At 44.4% G+C, this 18,606-nt stretch overlaps 2 protein-coding genes across 3 annotated transcripts; both read left to right on the top strand.

Moving 5' to 3' along the window:
* The first annotated feature begins 2,251 nt into the window (after positions 1-2,251).
* On the top strand, positions 2,252-8,158 carry LOC113025721 (uncharacterized). The gene is made up of 3 exons (XM_080303595.1): positions 2,252-2,873; positions 3,666-3,725; positions 3,803-8,158. The coding sequence occupies exon 3, from the start codon at positions 4,303-4,305 to the stop codon at positions 5,566-5,568; it is 1,266 nt and encodes a 421-aa protein (XP_080159721.1). The 5' UTR covers positions 2,252-2,873; positions 3,666-3,725; positions 3,803-4,302; the 3' UTR covers positions 5,569-8,158.
* Positions 8,159-8,780: 622 nt separating this feature from the next.
* Positions 8,781-15,662, top strand: gpn1 (GPN-loop GTPase 1). Of its 2 annotated transcripts, none has more exons than XM_026176761.2 (13): positions 8,781-9,120; positions 9,809-9,902; positions 10,133-10,239; positions 10,327-10,364; positions 11,335-11,413; positions 11,491-11,585; positions 12,010-12,055; positions 12,141-12,287; positions 12,512-12,594; positions 14,805-14,844; positions 14,921-15,011; positions 15,094-15,192; positions 15,289-15,662. In XM_026176761.2, exons 1-13 carry the CDS (start codon positions 8,953-8,955, stop codon positions 15,393-15,395), a joined length of 1,194 nt encoding a protein of 397 aa, XP_026032546.1. In that variant the 5' UTR covers positions 8,781-8,952; the 3' UTR covers positions 15,396-15,662. The 2 variants fall into 2 exon arrangements, with proteins under 2 accessions (XP_026032546.1, XP_026032538.1); XM_026176753.2 differs by having other exon boundaries at positions 15,091-15,192.
* Positions 15,663-18,606: the final 2,944 nt, after the last annotated feature.

Below are 18,606 nucleotides of genomic sequence, written 5' to 3'. Positions count from 1 at the left end.
TTGTCTAAGTGACTTATATATTACGTTTAATCCGAGCAGCGAAAGTCCGCGGTGATCTGAAAATGATGTGCCGGGAGTTGTGCCGTTCTCGGCCGCATCAGTAACCCTCGAGCTCCCGGCTAGCTGTCGAGCTGGTGGGTAGCAGACGTCTCCGAAAACGTCGAAGCACTTTTGCAAATATGGGATATCTTGATAAACCGAGCAGATATTTGATGTTTACACAACTACTTTCTCGCCTGAAAATATGTTAAAAGTTTATTTTGTGACCCAGAAAGATTAGTAAGAGTAATTTTAAAACTTAGTAGCGGCCGCCATTGTTGGAAACTGGAGTTTGGCTGGGCCGCGCTATGAATTCTGGGATATGGTAGGCCATGAAGGACACACCCAACCCATCCTTCAAATTCGGGGAAAAGGAGGACTCATTTGTCGGCTGCATTCGGAGGAGTCTACGAATTTGGACAGCCTTCGGCGCGTCGCTGTGACGTAATCGGTCTACAAATGCGGCCTCAGGAGGATGCAGCCCATGAATTTGGACACGACCGCTGTCTCTGTAGAGTTTAAGAAACTCGGCTGTCTGCTGCTTGCTTCTTCAATATAACAGGACACTGGAGTAAACTCTCGACCGTCTCACTTCTGTTTAATCAGTTTTCTGTTTGACGTTTATTCAGCTGTGTGAAAACTAGAACTTTAATCTCAGCCAAACCGATTTACTCAGGAACAAATCAAACACTGAAAAAATAACATTTTTAAGCTATCTGAGTGACTTATATATCATGTTTAACTCCGGTGGGTTGAAAACGATGTGCCCAGAGTTCGCCGTTATCGCCGCGGTCAGCTATCGAGCTGGTGGGTAACAGACGTCTCCAAAAATGTCGGAGCACTTTTAGAAATATGTGATGTCTTGATAAATCGAGCAGATATTTGAAGTTTACACAGCTACATTCTCTACGTCAGCGGTCCCCAACCCCCGGGCCTCGGACCGGTACCGGTCCGTGAGTCGTTTGGTACCGGGCCGCGAGAGTTGAGGCTCAGGTGTGAAATGTCTGGTTTTCAGGGGTTTTATCGGTTTTCAGCGTTATTTTGTTATCGTTTTTATCGTTTACTCTGTTTTCCTGGGTCTTTCCACGTGTGTTATGTATAAATCTTCTTTTTTTCGGTACCGGTACTAGTTTTATTTTGTTGTATTTATCCGCGACACATTAAAGGCCGGTCCGTGAAAATATTGTCGGGCATAAACCGGTCCGTGGCGCAAAAGAGGTTGGAGACCGCTGCTCTACGTACAGCAGTTTCTTTTCTCTCTCCAGAAAGAGTAATTAGAGTAATATTAAAATTAAGTAGCTGCTGCCATTGTTGGAAACTGGAATCGGCTGGGCAGCGCTATGAATTATGGGATAGGTTGGGCCACGAAGGATACACCCGACACATCCTTCAAATCTGGGAAAAGGAGGACGCACTTGTTGGCTGCATTTGGAAGAGTCTTCGAATTTGGACAGCCTTCGTCGCGTCTCTGTGACGTAATCGGTCTAAAAATCAGGTCTCTGAATCTCCACACCCCACTGAGTCTTTATTTTCACATTATTATCCAACTATTGCTGTTTTATTACTGAGCTACTGAACTAGTTTAGATGAAAGGCACCTGGTAAAATACAGGCAGATGGCCCCGCCCCTCCCTGAGCCTGGTTCTGTTGGAGGTTTCTTCCTGTTAAAAGCGAGTTTTTCCTTCCCACTGTCGCCAAAGTGCTTGATCACAGGGGGTCATATGGTTGTTGGGTTTTTCTCTGTATGTATTATTGTAGAGTCTAGCTTACAGTATAAAGCGCTCAGATCTGAGGCGACTGTTGTTGTGTATAAATAAAACTGAATTGAATTGAATTAAAATATTTTAGAATTTGCAGAAGGAAGTCACAAAAAGTCACTTTAAAAATAACAGGGTGACATATTTGAGTCAGTTAACAGTTCTTCCTGTTTTCATCTCAGCAGCTGCAGCGCAGGACTCGCCCCTCGCTTTAAACTTTAAACAAACTGAAGGTGAAACTTTTTTTCTACACCCGTCACTAAACAAAGATCACAGACGTCACTTGTACTGAAATCCAGTCCCCTTTGCAGGTCAAACACAGTTCAACGTGAAATATGTAGCAGGAGAGGCAAACAATTCGTATCTGTTGAGAGGCGCTGGGCAAAGAGGGGAAACGGGACTCTGTGTTTTTTGTGGAGGTCCTGCATGTCTGCACATGTATTCCACGCAGGGGTCAAAGGGTTAAGGATATAAAACAGGACGTAGGCGAACGAAAGCTGAATCTTGGTATGAAACAAAATAATGCACAGAATCCATCTGTAAAGGCAGACACTGCAAACTAGTTTAGGCTGGGAATGTTTTGGAGCCTGTGAAAACAGAGCAAAGGCGTTCACTGCCCTTCAGCTGTGCCTGCAGCACAGGGACCATATATCAGTTTGTCACCTCATGGTTTGCAGTTTTTATTTAAAAAATAAAAAACAGATTTCCCATGCATGAAAGGAACTGCAGATATCCAAAAGTCTGTTCAGCTCATTTCTATATCTGTACTTTCATAGTTTCATGGTTCAGCCTCTCAGTTCGAGCTCCGCCCCTGTAACTTTCCAGCAGGCGTCTTCATCAGAGGCTCCGTGCTGCAAACAGACAAATTTCAGGCCAAACCGAACCCACTTTTTAATTCACGCTTGTCCACATCTGCTCCGCTCTGAGGACAAACTTTCTGTTACTGTGTTTTAGAAGAGGAAACGACAGCAGTCGTGTGGATCTACCAGCCTCACGCTGAGATGAGATCAGCCTTTGTCTTCTCTGAACTTCCTCGCTCACTTTACTCATCAGGACCTCAGAAAGGATAAATGTACAGGTAGGAAGGCAATTTCTATACATTTTTTTGTTTCCAACCAAAGACTTGCATTTGTTTGTAGTACAATTATTAATATGAATTGACCTTTAAGTATTTGTAGGTAAACACAATTACAATCATATAAACTGAAGCTAATTAATAATAATAATAATAATAATGGATACTTTATTGATCCCCATGGGGAAATTACTTGTTTTTCTCTGCATTTGACCCATTCACTCAGTGAAGCAGTGGGCAGCCCACTAAGCAGGCGCCCGGGGAGCAGTGTGTAGGGACGGTACCTTGCTCAGGGGTACCTCAGGGTAGCCGTTAAGTGGATTCGAGCCGCCGACCTTCCGATCATGGGGCGACCACTTTACCTACTGAGCTATCCCTGCCCCTTAATTACTGGGGAACTCTGCCCTGAGTCGTGGGTGGTACGATAAAATATGGCCAGTTTCTCTCTGAAACACCTTCCAAAAGAAATGAATGGTGGCTTCAGACTTTTTCACTTACTCGACTAAGAGTACTGGGGTAGTATTTCTTACAGCAGGTTGTAAGTGCCTTTATTTCAGTAAATCTGCATCCTTTACTTCCTCTTTCTCTTCTCTGAATCGCAAACCGCGTCGAATGTTCTGAATTAGTTTCATGCTGCTGTCATCAGACTACTTGTCACTGCCTGAGTTTGTAGTGGACAAGTTTAAGGCTTCAGTTGAGCGTGCTCACAGAAAGCTGTTTGCGTGGGATAAGATATGCTTTGCATGTTTGTGTTCAACAACAGAGCGATAACTTCTCTCTGTCCTGCCTTCACAGCTCCTCGTTGTTAGCTACATGACGTTGGACCCTGCACTGTTATTTCGCCCTTTTCCAAAGGTATTAAAACACTCAAAGACACAATAATCGGAAGTTCCAATAATTTTGTCACTTTGTTCATAATCTGGTCTTTGCAGAGATCTGCTTCTTGGAAAGAAAAGCCACTGGACTTCAAGTTTCATCTGAGAAGCTTCTGCAGCTGTAAAACCAAACGGTGGAGAGTCCCTGGTATTTAAACTCTACTGTTCTCCATAAGAACGTCAGACAGTCGGTGTCATAAGCTCCGCCCTCCGTCTAAAGAGGGTCGTTCACTCCGTCTTCTCTGTCCAAAATGTGAATATTGGCATCCTTGAAAGAGTGACCTTTGACTTTAGATGCAGCACACACATATTAGTCATGATGATGTCATAATATATCAGGCATGATGAAAGTTTTCTGGATGTTAATTGGTCATTTTACACGATGGGGGTTACAGGTTATGATGATGATGATGATGATGAGACGGCCTTTATTTATCCGTTAACTGTGCCAATCTGAACATCACGAGTGTGTTTCCAAAACTGATCAACATTTATTCTGTTTCAGATAAACACCTGGAGTGTTAATCAGCCTTCACTGCACACCGAGAGCGAGCATCATGGGGTCCAACAGCTCAAAGCGTCTGAGGCAGAAAACATTTGAAGGTCCCAAAAGACCAGAGCAGCGAAAGGAATTTCCTTCTGCTGTGACACTGGTACAACCTCACCCGAGTGAGGAGAAGTTATTCAAGGAGCTGCAACAAGTGGGGCTAAACTATGACTGGCTCCTTCAGGGGTACCAAAGTCCCGAAGCTGAAAAAGTACTACAACCGCCGCCAAATATTCCACAAGTTAAAACGCAAGAGGAAAAAGGCACGCAAACGGACGAGGGAAGTCTCCTGAAAGAGTCGCCTGAGGAAAAAGGCACGCAAACGGACGAGGGAAGTCTCCTGAAAGAGTCGCCTGAGGAAAAAGGCACGCAAACGGACGAGGGAAGTCTCCTGAAAGAGTCGCCTGAGGAAAAAGGCACGCAAACGGACGAGGGAAGTCTTCCGAAAGAGTCGCCTGTCGCGACCTGGTCTACGGCAGAAAAGCAGAGCAGCGGCAGAGAATTTGTGGATGGCATAAAGGCCGTATGGACCCCAGGCGAGCTCTACGATCTGTTAAGAGATGCTCCTGACCCCATCAAAACACCGAGCGACTTCCACAGGTGGCTGCGTTTCACCTGCATGGTGTATCAGCCGTCTCCTGCTGAGCTCAAAAAGTTGCTGAAGTTAGTTTATAACTACAAGTGGGAAAATGTGAAGGAACATTTTGACTTGCCAGGAGTGGATGGCGAGGCCAGGTGGCGACGTACTCGTGATATGACGGCCTGGCTCGACACACAGTGCGCCACCTCGATTAAAAATGCAGCCTGGAATGACCCTGAATTTGTGCCCCCTTGGTTGATTCTTCAGAAACCCGGAGAGTCGGTGACAGATTTCACTGAACGTTTCCACCGACTGTGGAATTCCACTATGAGTGAAGCAAATGCTTTTCTGTTTAATCTTCACCTTGTAGATAAGTTGCAGCCTCACGTGGCGAAGCTTTTGAAGGATCATGTTGAGTGGGAAACTTTTACTTTTTCCAAGATCAAATTTATTTTAGAAAACATGGAGTTAAAGGGCACGTTTACCTCAAAACATCAGCCATCTGTAACTCATCCGGGAGAGTGGAGATCAGATGTGCTGGCACTGCCAGAGCCACCTCGAAGCAGCCAGACTCGCAGGAATAAGAGAAAAGATCGCTGCTTTTACTGCAGCAAGTTTGGACACTGGGCCAGAGAGTGCAGAGCCCGACGTCAGTACTCACTCGAGTACAGTTCACAATGGATTGTTCTCGAGTGAGTAACTGAGCTGAACTGAAAAAAGCAACACACAAAGATCTCATTTTCATACAAACACGTCACTAGGGTAGCTTTGTATGATTCACAGTTCAAAATAATCCTCATGGACTGACAACATTATAAAGTTAGCTTTGAGTGACAGAGGAGCTCAAACAGCTTCTCCTAAACTGGACCTCTGCACCGTGTTTGTGCTGTTGGAGCATTTTTAATGACGTCATGTGGCCAATAATATGGCCGCTGTGAGGTCACTGCTAACAGAGTGTCCAAGGAGGCGGAGCTCCAGTTTGAAACTTTAGTAAACGCATGCAATTTGGCAATCAAACAAGGAGTGCTGGATGATACCTCAGCACACTCCTGATACAAACAAACGACGACTGTGAAAAGAATAATGATGAAGCTTGAAGCTTGTTACGGTTTCAGATATCGAGGAGGGATACAAAACAACGCTGGTCACCAAACACGGCACACACGCTCCCTTCTCCGCCAACAACATGTCAAGGGCCATCTTGTTTTGCACTGCCATCAACGAGGTCGGACCCAATTGTTCCGCGAGCCCCTCCATGGCGTCCCTGGTCAGGTTAGAGAGCCTCAGCACATTATAATGGACATAGTTTATGCGGTCAACATTTTTATTCGGTGTTATCCATGTGAACATACTTTCAAATCCTGAAGCTATTTGGTCTGCTAATTTATATTCATTGGGAACTCCTATGGAATCAATCCAGGTGGGTGAATTCATCGTAGGGTCGTAGGCATGTGCTCCCTCGGTCCCTCTCTTTGCCAAAATGTGTCTCTTGCGCCTGGCTGCCAATGTGCGTGTGTTTCTTTCTGGTATAACCTTTGCTCTGCCCCCAATTAGCACAAGTGGAGCTCCTAATCTCACCATTGCGCACGTTCCTACACTTCCCATAGGAACACGAACCAAAAGAGTGTTATGCCCACAGTAATAATACAGCCCACTTCGTGCCCACGGTCCCATCGATGTGTTTGTGTCACTGACATTATTGCTCCTCCGCTGTCACACAATCAGCATCGATCTCCTCCTAACAATACACAAGCAATTGTTTTATAGCATCGGGGTATTATTACGCACCCTGTTGCGTTAAGCAGATACCTCACATGCATAAGTTTCAAAACCACAAATGTTCTGTTAATGACTTCTGACACATTTGAAAAGAACATTTTCTCCGTCTCCAAAATGCAGTTACAAGCTTGCAAACTCTTACCTAGAAATGAGTCTACCTACTATGTGTGTGTCTCGACCTCAAATGCCCTCTGTCTCACCTCGCCAACTAAACTCATGACCTCTTACCAGACAGAAGCCACTCTCATATGTGTAACAACCTAACTGAAACTATATACGGAATATATTGAATAAATGCTTTAATCAAATGCCACTACTCAAAGCTTAATAAAAAGGATATAAACGAATAAAAGATAATAATGAATAACATGGCATGTATGTTTTGTAAGCGTGTCCTTCCGTAGCTCTAAGTCACTTACACAATAGATCGTCTGGACCTAGCGCCGGACGAAGCTTCTGACCTTCAATTAACTGACTGAGCTTCAACTCTTTAAGAAGCACAAACTGCAGGGTGTGTATAAAAATAGTTATAACTGCACCTGGAATAAAGGTTAATATGGCGCCTGTATGTTTAAACATCTTAATGCCGTCTTAAAGCCATCTGTTATACTGTTAATGCAATGTTAATGCTGTAGATTATATTGTAACAGTAAAATAATTTGTTCAATTCCACAAGCTGAAAACAAAGGGTGACATCACAGTGGCTACATCCAGGTTCAGCAGAAGGTAAAGAAGGATTATTTTTAATAGTGACTCATGCAAAGCTGCTCTAGACTGAAACAATAAAAATATGAAATGATCTAAATGGGTCGATCTCAAGTTCACTTAAGGAAGCACAGGATCATTTCAGGCAGTGTTTTTAGTTTTACTTCAGTCGAGTAAAATATATTTGAAGACCTAGTTTCAGTTTACTGTGATTGTGAGAGCTCACTGCTGTATTTCACGTCCGACTGCGACCTGCAGTGAAACGCTGCAGAACAGATTTTGGAGAGAGTTTCTCATTTAGAAAACAAAAAGTCAAGGACAGAACGCTGGATAGAAGACAGCTGCAGATCACAATGTTCTACAGATAAGAAAAGCAGTGATGGCTCGGTGAGTCTGGATCCTGCTCAGCTGCAGCTCCTGAACGTGCTCGTCGTCAGATTTCTAAATCTTTCATTGTTGTAGTTTTGGTTTAAACTGGAAACTGAATTTCTGCTTTGCACCATAATCAGAAATCTTTTACACTTTTTGATGTTTTAAATTCTTTTGATAGCTGACTCTGACTTTTGATGTTTTCTTTTTTGTCGTATCCTATTATTTCATATTTTTTGTCTCATTATTTCTCCTTCTTAACTTTGATTATTATATTGAATGACTGGTGCCCTTGTCTGAGTTAGACTGTGTTATCGTCTGATTATTATGAGGCTTTTGCTTATGGATGGTGTATTGTACTTTTAATCTGCACTGAAGATTTAATTACATGTATGCTCACATTTTTCATTTGCAATAAAATGACTGAAAAGGCTGGCTGTTTTACCTCGTTCACATTCATTCATGTAGCAAAATATAAAATCCACACATTTAAAATCTGTTTTTATGCAAATGTTTATTATGTTGAAGTTTTATCCACTGCTGGAGGAGACTTATTGTGAAAATCATCCACCACACTTCTAGCAATTTTCATTTCAGAATCATCAGAATCAGAATACTTTATTGATCCCTGGGGGAAATTATTTTTTGTTACAGTGCTCCATTTTAAACCAACATTAAGAAGACGAAGAATCTACTTCTTTTAGAGTTTTATTCAAGGAAAGTAAAATTTCAGAATATTTCTAGACTATAATGAGAAAAATAAGTATTTATTGGTTTATAATTTTTTTTAAAAAGGAAGTGTTAGTGATACATGTGAAAATTCCAGTTACGTATATTAAAATTAATTATTTAAAATATTTGCAAAACATAAAACTAGTAAAGCCAATATTCTTTTAAAATACAGAAATATATATAATATAGAAATGATTAATTATTTATATACTGTGTTACTAATAAATTATAAACTACTAAAATTTACTAAACGTAATATTTCTAATTTTTTAAGACCCGTGAACAGTAGAAATATTTTACTCTCTGCAGTCACGTGTTTTTTTTATTTATATTAATTTATCTGTAAAATATTCTAATAAAGTTTCCTTGTGTTTTCATCGTGGTTTATTAAACACGCTGCTGCCTTCTGCCTTTCGTTTTGAACACCGCGTTTCCATTTTACGACAGCGGCTGCGTGTGGACGGCAGCCGGTTACTATAATATCCCTCCAGCATCATGGCAGCGGCGGCGGATTGTCCCGGCACTGATGCGGCTTTCCCGGAGACCCGGGGCAGTTCGGCGACGGCAGGTGGCAGCGGGGTCCCGGGAGCTGCTGCCGGGGACAAACCCGTGTGTCTCATCGTGCTCGGCATGGCGGGCTCCGGGAAAACCACCTTCGTCCAGGTGAGTCCCGGTCCCTTAGCGGCTAACGCAGCTAGCCGCATGAGTTAGCTTCTTCAGAGAGAGCGAAAGGTAAATAAACGAGCAGCGACAGGTACCGGTGTGTGAGCAGGTTTACATCAGAGGAGGAGGGAGAGCTTTTTTAATTATTTAATTCAGCTAAAACTCAGGTACCAACCAGCTTTCTGTGGCACACCGAGGAAGCCCCCAAAACGCGCACAAACCCATTAGCATCAAAGAAAATCAGTTTGATTTCAGTCAGGTAGGAGAGGCAGCAGGTTAGTTATCCTACAACAGCCTTTAATAAAATAACTTAGAGAAAGCATAAAAGCTCAATAGAATATAAGTTAGGTCAGCAAGGTATGGATTACATAGTCTTAGCACGTTTAAGTAGAAAACAATAGAATATAGAGTAGAGTCAAACTTTACTAAATTGTATATAACCCAATAAATGTTAAAATAGCTTAATAAAGTCCCTAAATTAAACCAATGACACCCTGTGACTGATGTTTGCTGCTCCTTCAGTCTGAGCTCAGAGATGAAGATTTTTTTAAGCAGCTGATGTTAACATCTTCAGCTTCCCCCCTCTTCCTCAGAACATTTCCTCCATATGAACAGTGTTTCCTGTTTGTCTGCCTGTTGTGAAGTGAGCCGCAGTCTCGAGTAATCTGAGTACTTTTGTTTCCTGCAGAGGCTGACGGCTCACCTGCATTCCCTCAAAGCTCCTCCATATGTCATCAACCTGGACCCCGCCGTCCACGAGGTCCCTTTCCCTGCAAACATCGGTAAGGATCCATGTGTTTGCTGGACCCTACTCATTCAAACCAAACTGAACTTAAAACTTGATGTGCGATGCTGGATTTGCAGAAGTGCATTTAATATTTGCATTACACATCACAGCGAAAGCAAATAAACCTTCACGTGTTTTTGTGACTCAAACGGAGCCGGAAAGACTTTTAGCTCCACGTCATCTTCAGCGTCTGTTAGTTTTCTCTGTCTGTCCTCCTGCTTTCAGACATCAGGGACACGGTGAACTACAAGGAGGTGATGAAGCAGTACGGCCTCGGACCCAACGGCGGCATCGTGACGTCACTCAACTTGTTCGCCACCCGTTTTGATCAGGTGACTCACAAATCTCAACATCCCGCGGTACGAATGTTCACACCAGACAAACAGTTCGGATGCTGACTTTGTGTTTGTTTTCTTCAGGTGATGCAGTTCATCGAGAAGAAGCGACAGAATCACCGGTCAGTATGTAGCTGCTTATTTGCAGCTAAATGTTTTAAGGATTGTGAGGGATGCCAGCGGCATCCTGTGTGTGGTTGTGATGCACAACACTCCAAAATATTAAAGGAACACCTTAAAGCACAGCAGATCTCACTGAGGGTAATAGGTTAGGGGTAATGGAAATTGAAATGATGCGCCTACACAGGGCTAAATTCAAAGGCGCCCCAAAATCAAAGTAAAAAAATCGATGCAGGCCCGTTTTGTTCAGATTTCGTTGCAGGAGTTCAGAAATGATTCTCGGGAGTTTGAATCCCCCCCACGTGTTTGCATGAATGCCTGACGGCGCCGGGGTGATGTCCTGATGAGAAACGTAACATCGCAGAGGAGTTCTACTGATTTAGGTCGGGCGATGCGGGGCAGTGCATGGATCAGTTCCTTCATCCTCTAGGGACGGCCTGCATAGTCTCGAGATAAGAGGCTGCACCAGCATAGGCTCCGACAACGCCCCCCGTCTGTGTCTGATTGGTTGGACATTCGCAGCGGTGTCTCATTGGAGGCCTCTTTGTAGTTCTGGTCGTGCTCATCCTGTTCCTCCTGTTACTAGGAGTGCTGCCCTCCTAGAGTAACATCCTGTTTCCTGGAATCTCCTCCATGCTCTTGAGACTTTGCTGGGAGACACGGCAAACCTTCAGTAGCACTTATGGATGTGCCATCCTGCAGGAGTCGGACTATCTGTGTAAAGATGTGCAGGTCGGGCCTGATGCTGACCACAGCCAAATGCAAAAATCCTGAAAAACAGTAAAAGGGGAAAAATGTCCTCCAGTAAAACCAGTCCTGTTCAGGGTTGTCTCAGTGTTGTTTCACCTGTTGTTCATTTCATTCACAGCGAAGCAGCTGATCCTGATTAAAGTTTCCTTTAATGTTTTTGAGCAGCGTATAAACATCATACTGAACAACAGCATGAATGAGCAGGTGTCTCTCTGGCTCCAGGTACGTCCTGATTGACACTCCAGGTCAGATCGAAGTCTTCACCTGGTCGGCGTCTGGAACCATCATCACCGAAGCTCTGGTGGGTCTGCTCGTCTGCTTTTATGTCTAAGTTATGAATAAAGACGAGTCGTTTAGAGTGTCTGTGTGCATTTGTAGGCGTCATCCTTCCCCTGTGTGGTGATCTACGTCATGGACACGTCCCGCAGCGTCAACCCCGTCACCTTCATGTCCAACATGCTGTACGCCTGCAGGTACCGAACACCAACCACATCAGATTCATTTTAATGTTTTCTGTGAGACGTGATGACTCTGAGGTCTGATTTACAGCAGCTGCTCCTCCCGTTAGTCTCTCACCTTGGAGTCGGACTCCAGCTCCACTTTCTAAGACGGCCGCTGGTCACCATAGTTCTGGTAGCAGCAAATGGGCGTGTCCTCCCCCATCTCCAGTCCAAGTCGGTGGAGCTGGAGTCCAGCTGCAGGCTGCAGAGATACTTCAGAAGCCCTCGATCATCCTGCCGTTTGGGATACACGACAGCAGCTAGACTTTCAAAATAAGAGCCAGGGGATTGTGGAGGCCTTGTTCTTACATGAAATGAGTCACTAAATATACCTGAGCATCCCATCAGGACAGTCAGCAGAGTTTTTGTTTAAGTCCTCTGATTCTTTGTGTTTCAGTATCCTCTACAAGACGAAGCTGCCCTTCATCGTGGTCATGAACAAGGTGAGGACGCTCGGCGTGCTGCCGGCTCATTGCTGAACTCGTTGTTTCTGATGACGGGGTTTCCTCTCGTGGTTTTCTTTTTCAGACCGACATCATTGACCACAGCTTTGCGGTGGAGTGGATGCAGGACTTTGAGGCTTTCCAGGACGCTTTGAACCAGGAAACCTCGTACGTGAGCAACCTGACGCGCTCCATGAGCCTCGTGCTGGACGAGTTCTACACCAACCTGAGGGTGAGAGGGACCGCCGAAAAACTGGACCCTTAGCAAATCCTTAAACCCCAAAGTTTTAACTTTGTGTGACGCACACAGGGAGAGGCTATGCTGACGGTTTACCTGCTTACAGGGTTTTAAATAGACTGTATGTAAAGGATGGATGTAGCCACACTACCTCACGCACTGATGGGTCAGAGCAAGTTAGAGAAAAGGATAAAGCGATAAAGTCTCTGCACCTGCAGGTGGTGGGCGTGTCTGCGGTGACAGGAAGTGGATTAGACGAGCTGTTTATGCAGGTGGAGGACGCGGCCAAGGAGTACGAGAGGTGAGTCAGACACACTGATGATATGATGCATGATCATTAGCATGAGGAGTTCCCAGTGAGCTGATCTGACTCTATACAGCTGTTTTAAAACATTCAGGCACTTTTTGACCAGAGGGGAAAAACACGAGGTTATCTTTGTTTGCTCAAAGCGTCAGAATAAAACCTCAAACCTGACATGATTTAAGTAGTTAAACAACAACAACACTGAATGAAACGCGTGTAAAATCTTTGTTTTAATTTTTTTGTGAAGTTCTCCTCCAACAGTAGCAAACTTGATTAGGAAACTGGCGGCTAGCAGCTATGTTGGGTCTGTCTAGCACAGGCCCACCGCTGGAACGAGACAATTTAACTACACAGCAAAAGCACTGAACACCAAGTAGGCAAAGTTCTTCGTGTTACTCATGCAGAGACCTGCCTGGAGCCAAGTGTCGTTCCACCCACTTGACCACAGACTCTCAGCCAGGTTCCCCATAGCACTCCTTTTATTCACATGAATATACATAGGTTCATTAACATATGACGTCTACATACACACAGAGTACTGTGTGTGTGCAAGTGCAAGATGTGACCCTGTGAAGACTCCCTAAAGCTGGTGCCAGGAGTCTAGCGGTCCATCTAAACAAAAGGCACTTAGCCTAAAACTGACATAGCCACGTTTATCCTACCATAAAACAATAAGAGCAGGTACGACCTCTCCCACGCTCCCAGGATGTGAATGCCAGAACACTCTGGAATGCACACCAAGCCTTTGCAGACTATTAAGGATCAAACCTCTACCAACATGACATTGATTATACAACTCTAAGCATATATGAGTAGATATTTCTAAGCATAAATGACAATCAGCAGTACAAATCTAACAAGCTACACCTGTATCGCGAGGCCACACCCGTCATATTGAAAACTTTAATAATAATAATGGATTGCATTTATATAGCTCTTTACAATTCCACTCACATTCACACACTGGTGGAGGCTACAGTTGCAGCCACAGCTGCCCTGGGGCAGACTGACAGAAGCCAGGCTGCCATATCGCACCATCGGCCCCTCTGGCCAACACCAGTAGGCGGCAGGTGAAGTGTCTTGCCCAAGGACACAACGACCAGGACCGAGAGCCCGGGGATCGAACCGGTGACCTTCCGGTTCCCAACCCCCTGAGCCACAGTCGCCCTTAACCTTTAATACAGTTTTAATAGGCGAGTTATAAAAACATTTGGTCCTCATAAAGCTGAGAGGTTTTTAATTTGTATTTTATTTTTTACCTGAAGTGTTTTTTTTGAAGTCCTATAAGTTATGAGTCTATTAAAGATGAAGAATAGTAAAGAGATTAAATGTCCTTTGTGTCTGCAATATGAGGACGCTGCGTGTGGTGTCAGCCACTAGAGGGCGCCAAATACCCATAAATAATCCCAGAAAGTTGATTGTGGGAAACGTAGTTTTTACAAGGCCTTTCAAAGGTTTGCTGCAGTTTTGTAAAGTCATGTGTGACTTTAAAGCCTCCCAGAAACTGTACAGAAGGCCATAAACTTAAATCACACTTTTGTATGAATTAGTTTATTTTGATGTTTTTTTTGCATGTTGTGCACAAAAATATTTTGTTTTTCCTGCACTTCAGGAAAATTAGTGTCAAAAATTAAACTATGAAGACACTCAGAATAGATTCTCTGTAGTTGGAAAGTATGTTGCGCAACTTTTTGCATTTAAAGTTTTGAGGGATAAACCTAGAAATATTTTGTGGGCGACCGTGGTTCAGGGGGTTGGGAAGCTCATCTTGTAACCAGTTCGATCCCCAGCTCTGTCCTGGTCGTTGTGTCCTTGGGCAAGACACTTCTGCACTGCAGCAGGTAAAAATATAAAGATAAGCTGTAGTGGACTTGGTTCTGTGGTGGGCTTTAAAGGGTTAATCAGTGATTTCCTGACCTGGATGACTGAGCGTGCATCACGAAACCATAAATAATGACTTTGAATTAATGACCACAGGACTCTGTTTGCTGCAGTATCCATATAACCACATAAGCAGTATACAGTCTGTAAAACATGGTGTGGTGGTTAGCAACAGTAACAGTTATTTTATTTAACTCAAAAATAAAAACTAGACTTTTGAGTCGTGGAGCTCGACGCTGAGCGTTGGGTTCTTTTTTTTCTTTTTTTTTTTTCATGGAGGAAACAAATTGTTGTGACGAACTGAAGTCTTCCTCCTGCTTCCTCAGGGACTACCGACCCGAGTACGAACGACTCCGCAAAGAGCTGGTGAGTGCTCCGTTTTGTTTCTCCCTGTTGCTCCGCCCTCACGTCGTCCTGTCTGAACCGACTTCCTGTCCTGCAGACCGACGCTCAGAGCAAGAAGCAGCAGGAGCAGCTCGAGCGGCTCCGGAAGGACCTGGGAGCCGTCGACATGAGGAACACGCCATCCACAGGTAGAGCCGGCGCCATGAAGCTAAACTGTTATTATGCTACGTTTTTGTAGTTCTAACTGACCGATTGACTTCCTGCCAGCAGATGAAGCCGACATCGCCGGGCCCAGTGACCTCATTATGACACGCGGTAATCCTGACGAGGAGGCGGTGGACAGCGACACAGACGACATCGACCACGCCGGTGAGGAAAGAGTTGGCGTGGATTAAGCTTCCTGATTTTCTTAGAAGCCTGAAATTATTTCATAAACATTCGGACGTATGATGTTTGATTTTTCAGTGACGGAGGAGAGCAAGGAGACCGAAGCCTTCGGAAACTTCCTGAAGGAGAGGATGGAAGTGGTTCAGGTCCGAAACAGGAAGTGTATGATGCCCGAGGATCCCTGACCTCAGAGGTTTCCCTCTGCAGGACACAGACTCAGACTATTACCTGGAGCAGATCTTCCACTGCTGACGCACCTCGTCACAGGTTCAGACACGACGAAGCGAGGGCTGAACTTCCTGTATGATCAGGTGACCTGATTGGCTGCTCCTTCCCAAAATGAGAGAGAGAACTATATTTTTATATCTTCTGTTCCATTACTATTGGCTTTGTTTGTGAAAGTACTGAAAGGATTTATGGCATGTAAAATAAAATGAGCTCTGATATCAGAACTGGGTTTAAGCCTTCGACTCGACCTCGTGATTCCAGAAGCTCCGTCTTTGTTCAGACGTCAGGAAACAAACTCCACGCTTACGGAACAATAACAGGTCACTGAGTGCTGATTGATCGATAGTGATGTAAATAGGGCTGCCACGATTAGTCGACTAGTCACGATTACGTCGACTATTAAAATCGTCGACGACTGATTTAATAGTCGACGCGTCGTTTGAAGCTTTGTAAGATCTCAAAAGACGCAGGAATAAGTAGCAGGATTTAAGAGTGTAATAACGGACTTAAACAGAAGATGGCAGCACTGCATGTACAAGGATGCCAGCTGCCGTTAAACCCCGAAGAAGAAGAAGCTGTGTCCCAGAATTCATAGCGCAGCCCTGCTCAGTTTCCAACAATGGCGGCAGCTGGTTAGTTTTAATATTAGTCTTATTATTCTTTCTGGGTCACAAAATAAACGTTTAACATATTTTCAGGCGAGAATGTAGCTGTGCAAACCTCAAATATCTGCTCAGTTTATCAAGACTAGGGATGGGTACCGGTGTCCGGTGCCATCATCTGACATAAACGGTAGTAACCAGACAGAAAAGCAGCGCACATTTCGGTGCTTTATTTCGGTGCTTTTTGTTCCTGAGCTGTGATACACTTTAGATTCTAGCCAATCATTTTACGTTTCCGAGGATAGTAGGCGGGGCCAGGTACGTACGTTCAGTTAGAGCAGAGCTACAGATTAAAAATGTCCAAGGCGAAGCGGTCAAAAGTCTGGCTGTACTTCACAGCAAAAGATGCAAACTCAGCAGCAACAAGTGCTTTAAGCTGATACTGTGATACTGTCAAAGGAGGTAACACCTCGAATCCGATGAAACACCTGGCGACGCATAGCGTTTTTTTTAAAAGCCCAGAAATGCGCCGTATTTGATAGCTTGCTGCGAGACCTCACACCGAGCACCTCACACACTACTGCGGGTGGGTTGCCTGTTATGCAACATCCCCCAAAAACACGAAGAGGAGAGTCCTGGCCCCTAGCCCTGCCAGTGTAGCAGAAATGATGACGGATGATGGTGGCAGCAGCCGTTCTTCTCTGCGTGAGTAGCTAATTTACGTTGAGTAGGCTAACCACGTTATTACATTAATGCATGTAAGGTGAACTAGCAAACATCATCATAGCTACATGCGGCTGTCTTCTTGTTTGATGGCAGATACTCCCTTCACCCTGGCTAAAAAGGCTAAAATGACCAAAGAAAAAGTGGAAAACAGTTAAACATGAGAGGTTTAGGACAAAGTTTGTGTTTTTTCCATTGTTTAAGCACTGCTTCCAGCCAAGAGTGATACCATATATGCCCCATAGCTGCAGAAAAGGCTAACATTGTTATCTTTTTACAAAAACCAGCTGAACATGAGAGGTTTTTGGACCAATTTTGTGTTCTCCATTCTTTAAGCACCGGTTTGAGCACCGTTTGAGCACCGGCACAGTTTCAAAAGTACCGATTTGGCACCGGTATCGGATAAAACCTAAACGATACCCATCCCTAATCAAGACACCACATATTTTCAAAAGCGCTCCGACGTTTTCGGAGACGTCTGTTACCCACTAGCTCGATAGCTAGCCGGGGGCTAGGCTCACTAGAGCCGTGAGAACACCGGACTCCCGGCAGATCGTTTTCAAACCCACCGCCGTCTTTCGCTACTCAGGTTAAACATGATATATGAGTCACTTAGATAACTTCAAAATGTTATTGTTTGGCTTTTTTAAGTATTTTATTTGTTCCTGAGTAAATCAGTTTACTCAACTCCACCGAAACAATCTGCAAATTTCATTAAAATTTAATAAACTATCATCTTGTCTTTATTTTTAGTTAGCACAGACCTGAAACACTTAAAGCTGTAAGCTAATGATAGTTATATAAGAGCAGATGCTGCTGGTGCAATAAGCTGTACGTTTTACGTTCAATGGATGATGATCTGATTAGTCGACTATCAAAATAATCGTGTGTGGCAGCCCTAGATGTAAACCAGCCGAAGTCTGCCGTGTCTCTCTCAGGCACTTTCTACACTGGAGTCCGTGAGCTCCTAAACAACGACGCTATAAAGCGTCCAGGTTCTTTGAAATGTTCTCAGAGAACATAGACGATGTTCTTGTGATGGTCACAAATGTCCAGAGAAATAACGGAGAACTGCACTTCCTGAGACGGGCACCATCAAGGGAGGACGTCCTGTCCTAAACCGACCAGTCGGCACGCATTAGCAGGATGCTAGTGTTTAGTGGGCAAAATGAGCTCTGTGAGAAACTAAAGGACAGACGAGTCAAACTAAGTCCGATGTCGGCTGTTTGTCCTAAATAAATGATGGGATGACATGTGGCTGCAGGATGCTGTGGTTCAGTGTGCCCCATCACACCTCCTGCCCCATGCTTCGTGGTGGGAACCATGCATGTAGAGACCGTCGTTCACCTTTTCTGTGTGGCACAAAGACACAGTGGGTGAACCAAAGGTCTCAAATTTGGACTCATCAGACCAAAGCACAGATGTGCACTGGTCTCATGTCCACTCCTTGCTCCTGCTTGCTGCTTTTCCTTTGTCCTGACCATAAAGACCTGATTCACAGTCTCCTCTGAACAGCTGATGTAGAGATGTGTCTGATCTGAGCTGCTGTTACCTTGCCATTTCTGAGGCTGGTGACTCGGATGAATTTATCCTCAGCAGCAGAGGTGACTCTTGGTCTTCCTTTCCTCATGGGAGCCAGTGTCCTCGTAGAGCTTGATGATTTTTGGGACTGCACTTGGGGACACATTCAGAGGTTTTCAGGACTGACTGGCCTTCAGTTCTTAAAGTGATGATTCCGATGAGCTCTGCGTCAGCTGATGGAGAATCCAAACTGTGCTGATTCAAACAGCATTGAAGACTTCGCCACGATGACCCGTGGTACCGCTCCAGCGTGAAACCCCAT

The sequence above is a fragment of the Astatotilapia calliptera genome, chromosome 1 (assembly GCF_964374335.1).
Source record: "Astatotilapia calliptera chromosome 1, fAstCal68.1, whole genome shotgun sequence".
NCBI lineage: Eukaryota > Metazoa > Chordata > Actinopteri > Cichliformes > Cichlidae > Astatotilapia > Astatotilapia calliptera.
This window is presented reverse-complemented; position numbering and strand designations above follow the sequence as displayed.

Excerpts from the sequence above, each read along its gene's own strand:
- gpn1 (XM_026176753.2), top strand. The coding sequence starts at position 8,953 with ATGGCAGCGGCGGCGGATTGTCCCGGCACTGATGCGGCTTTCCCGGAG. Across the intron at positions 11,586-12,009 it reads AACATGCTGTACGCCTGCAG|TATCCTCTACAAGACGAAGC; the intron begins GTACCGAACACC and ends TTTGTGTTTCAG. Across the intron at positions 12,595-14,804 it reads GCGGCCAAGGAGTACGAGAG|GGACTACCGACCCGAGTACG; the intron begins GTGAGTCAGACA and ends CTGCTTCCTCAG.
- LOC113025721 (XM_080303595.1), top strand. The coding sequence starts at position 4,303 with ATGGGGTCCAACAGCTCAAAGCGTCTGAGGCAGAAAACATTTGAAGGT.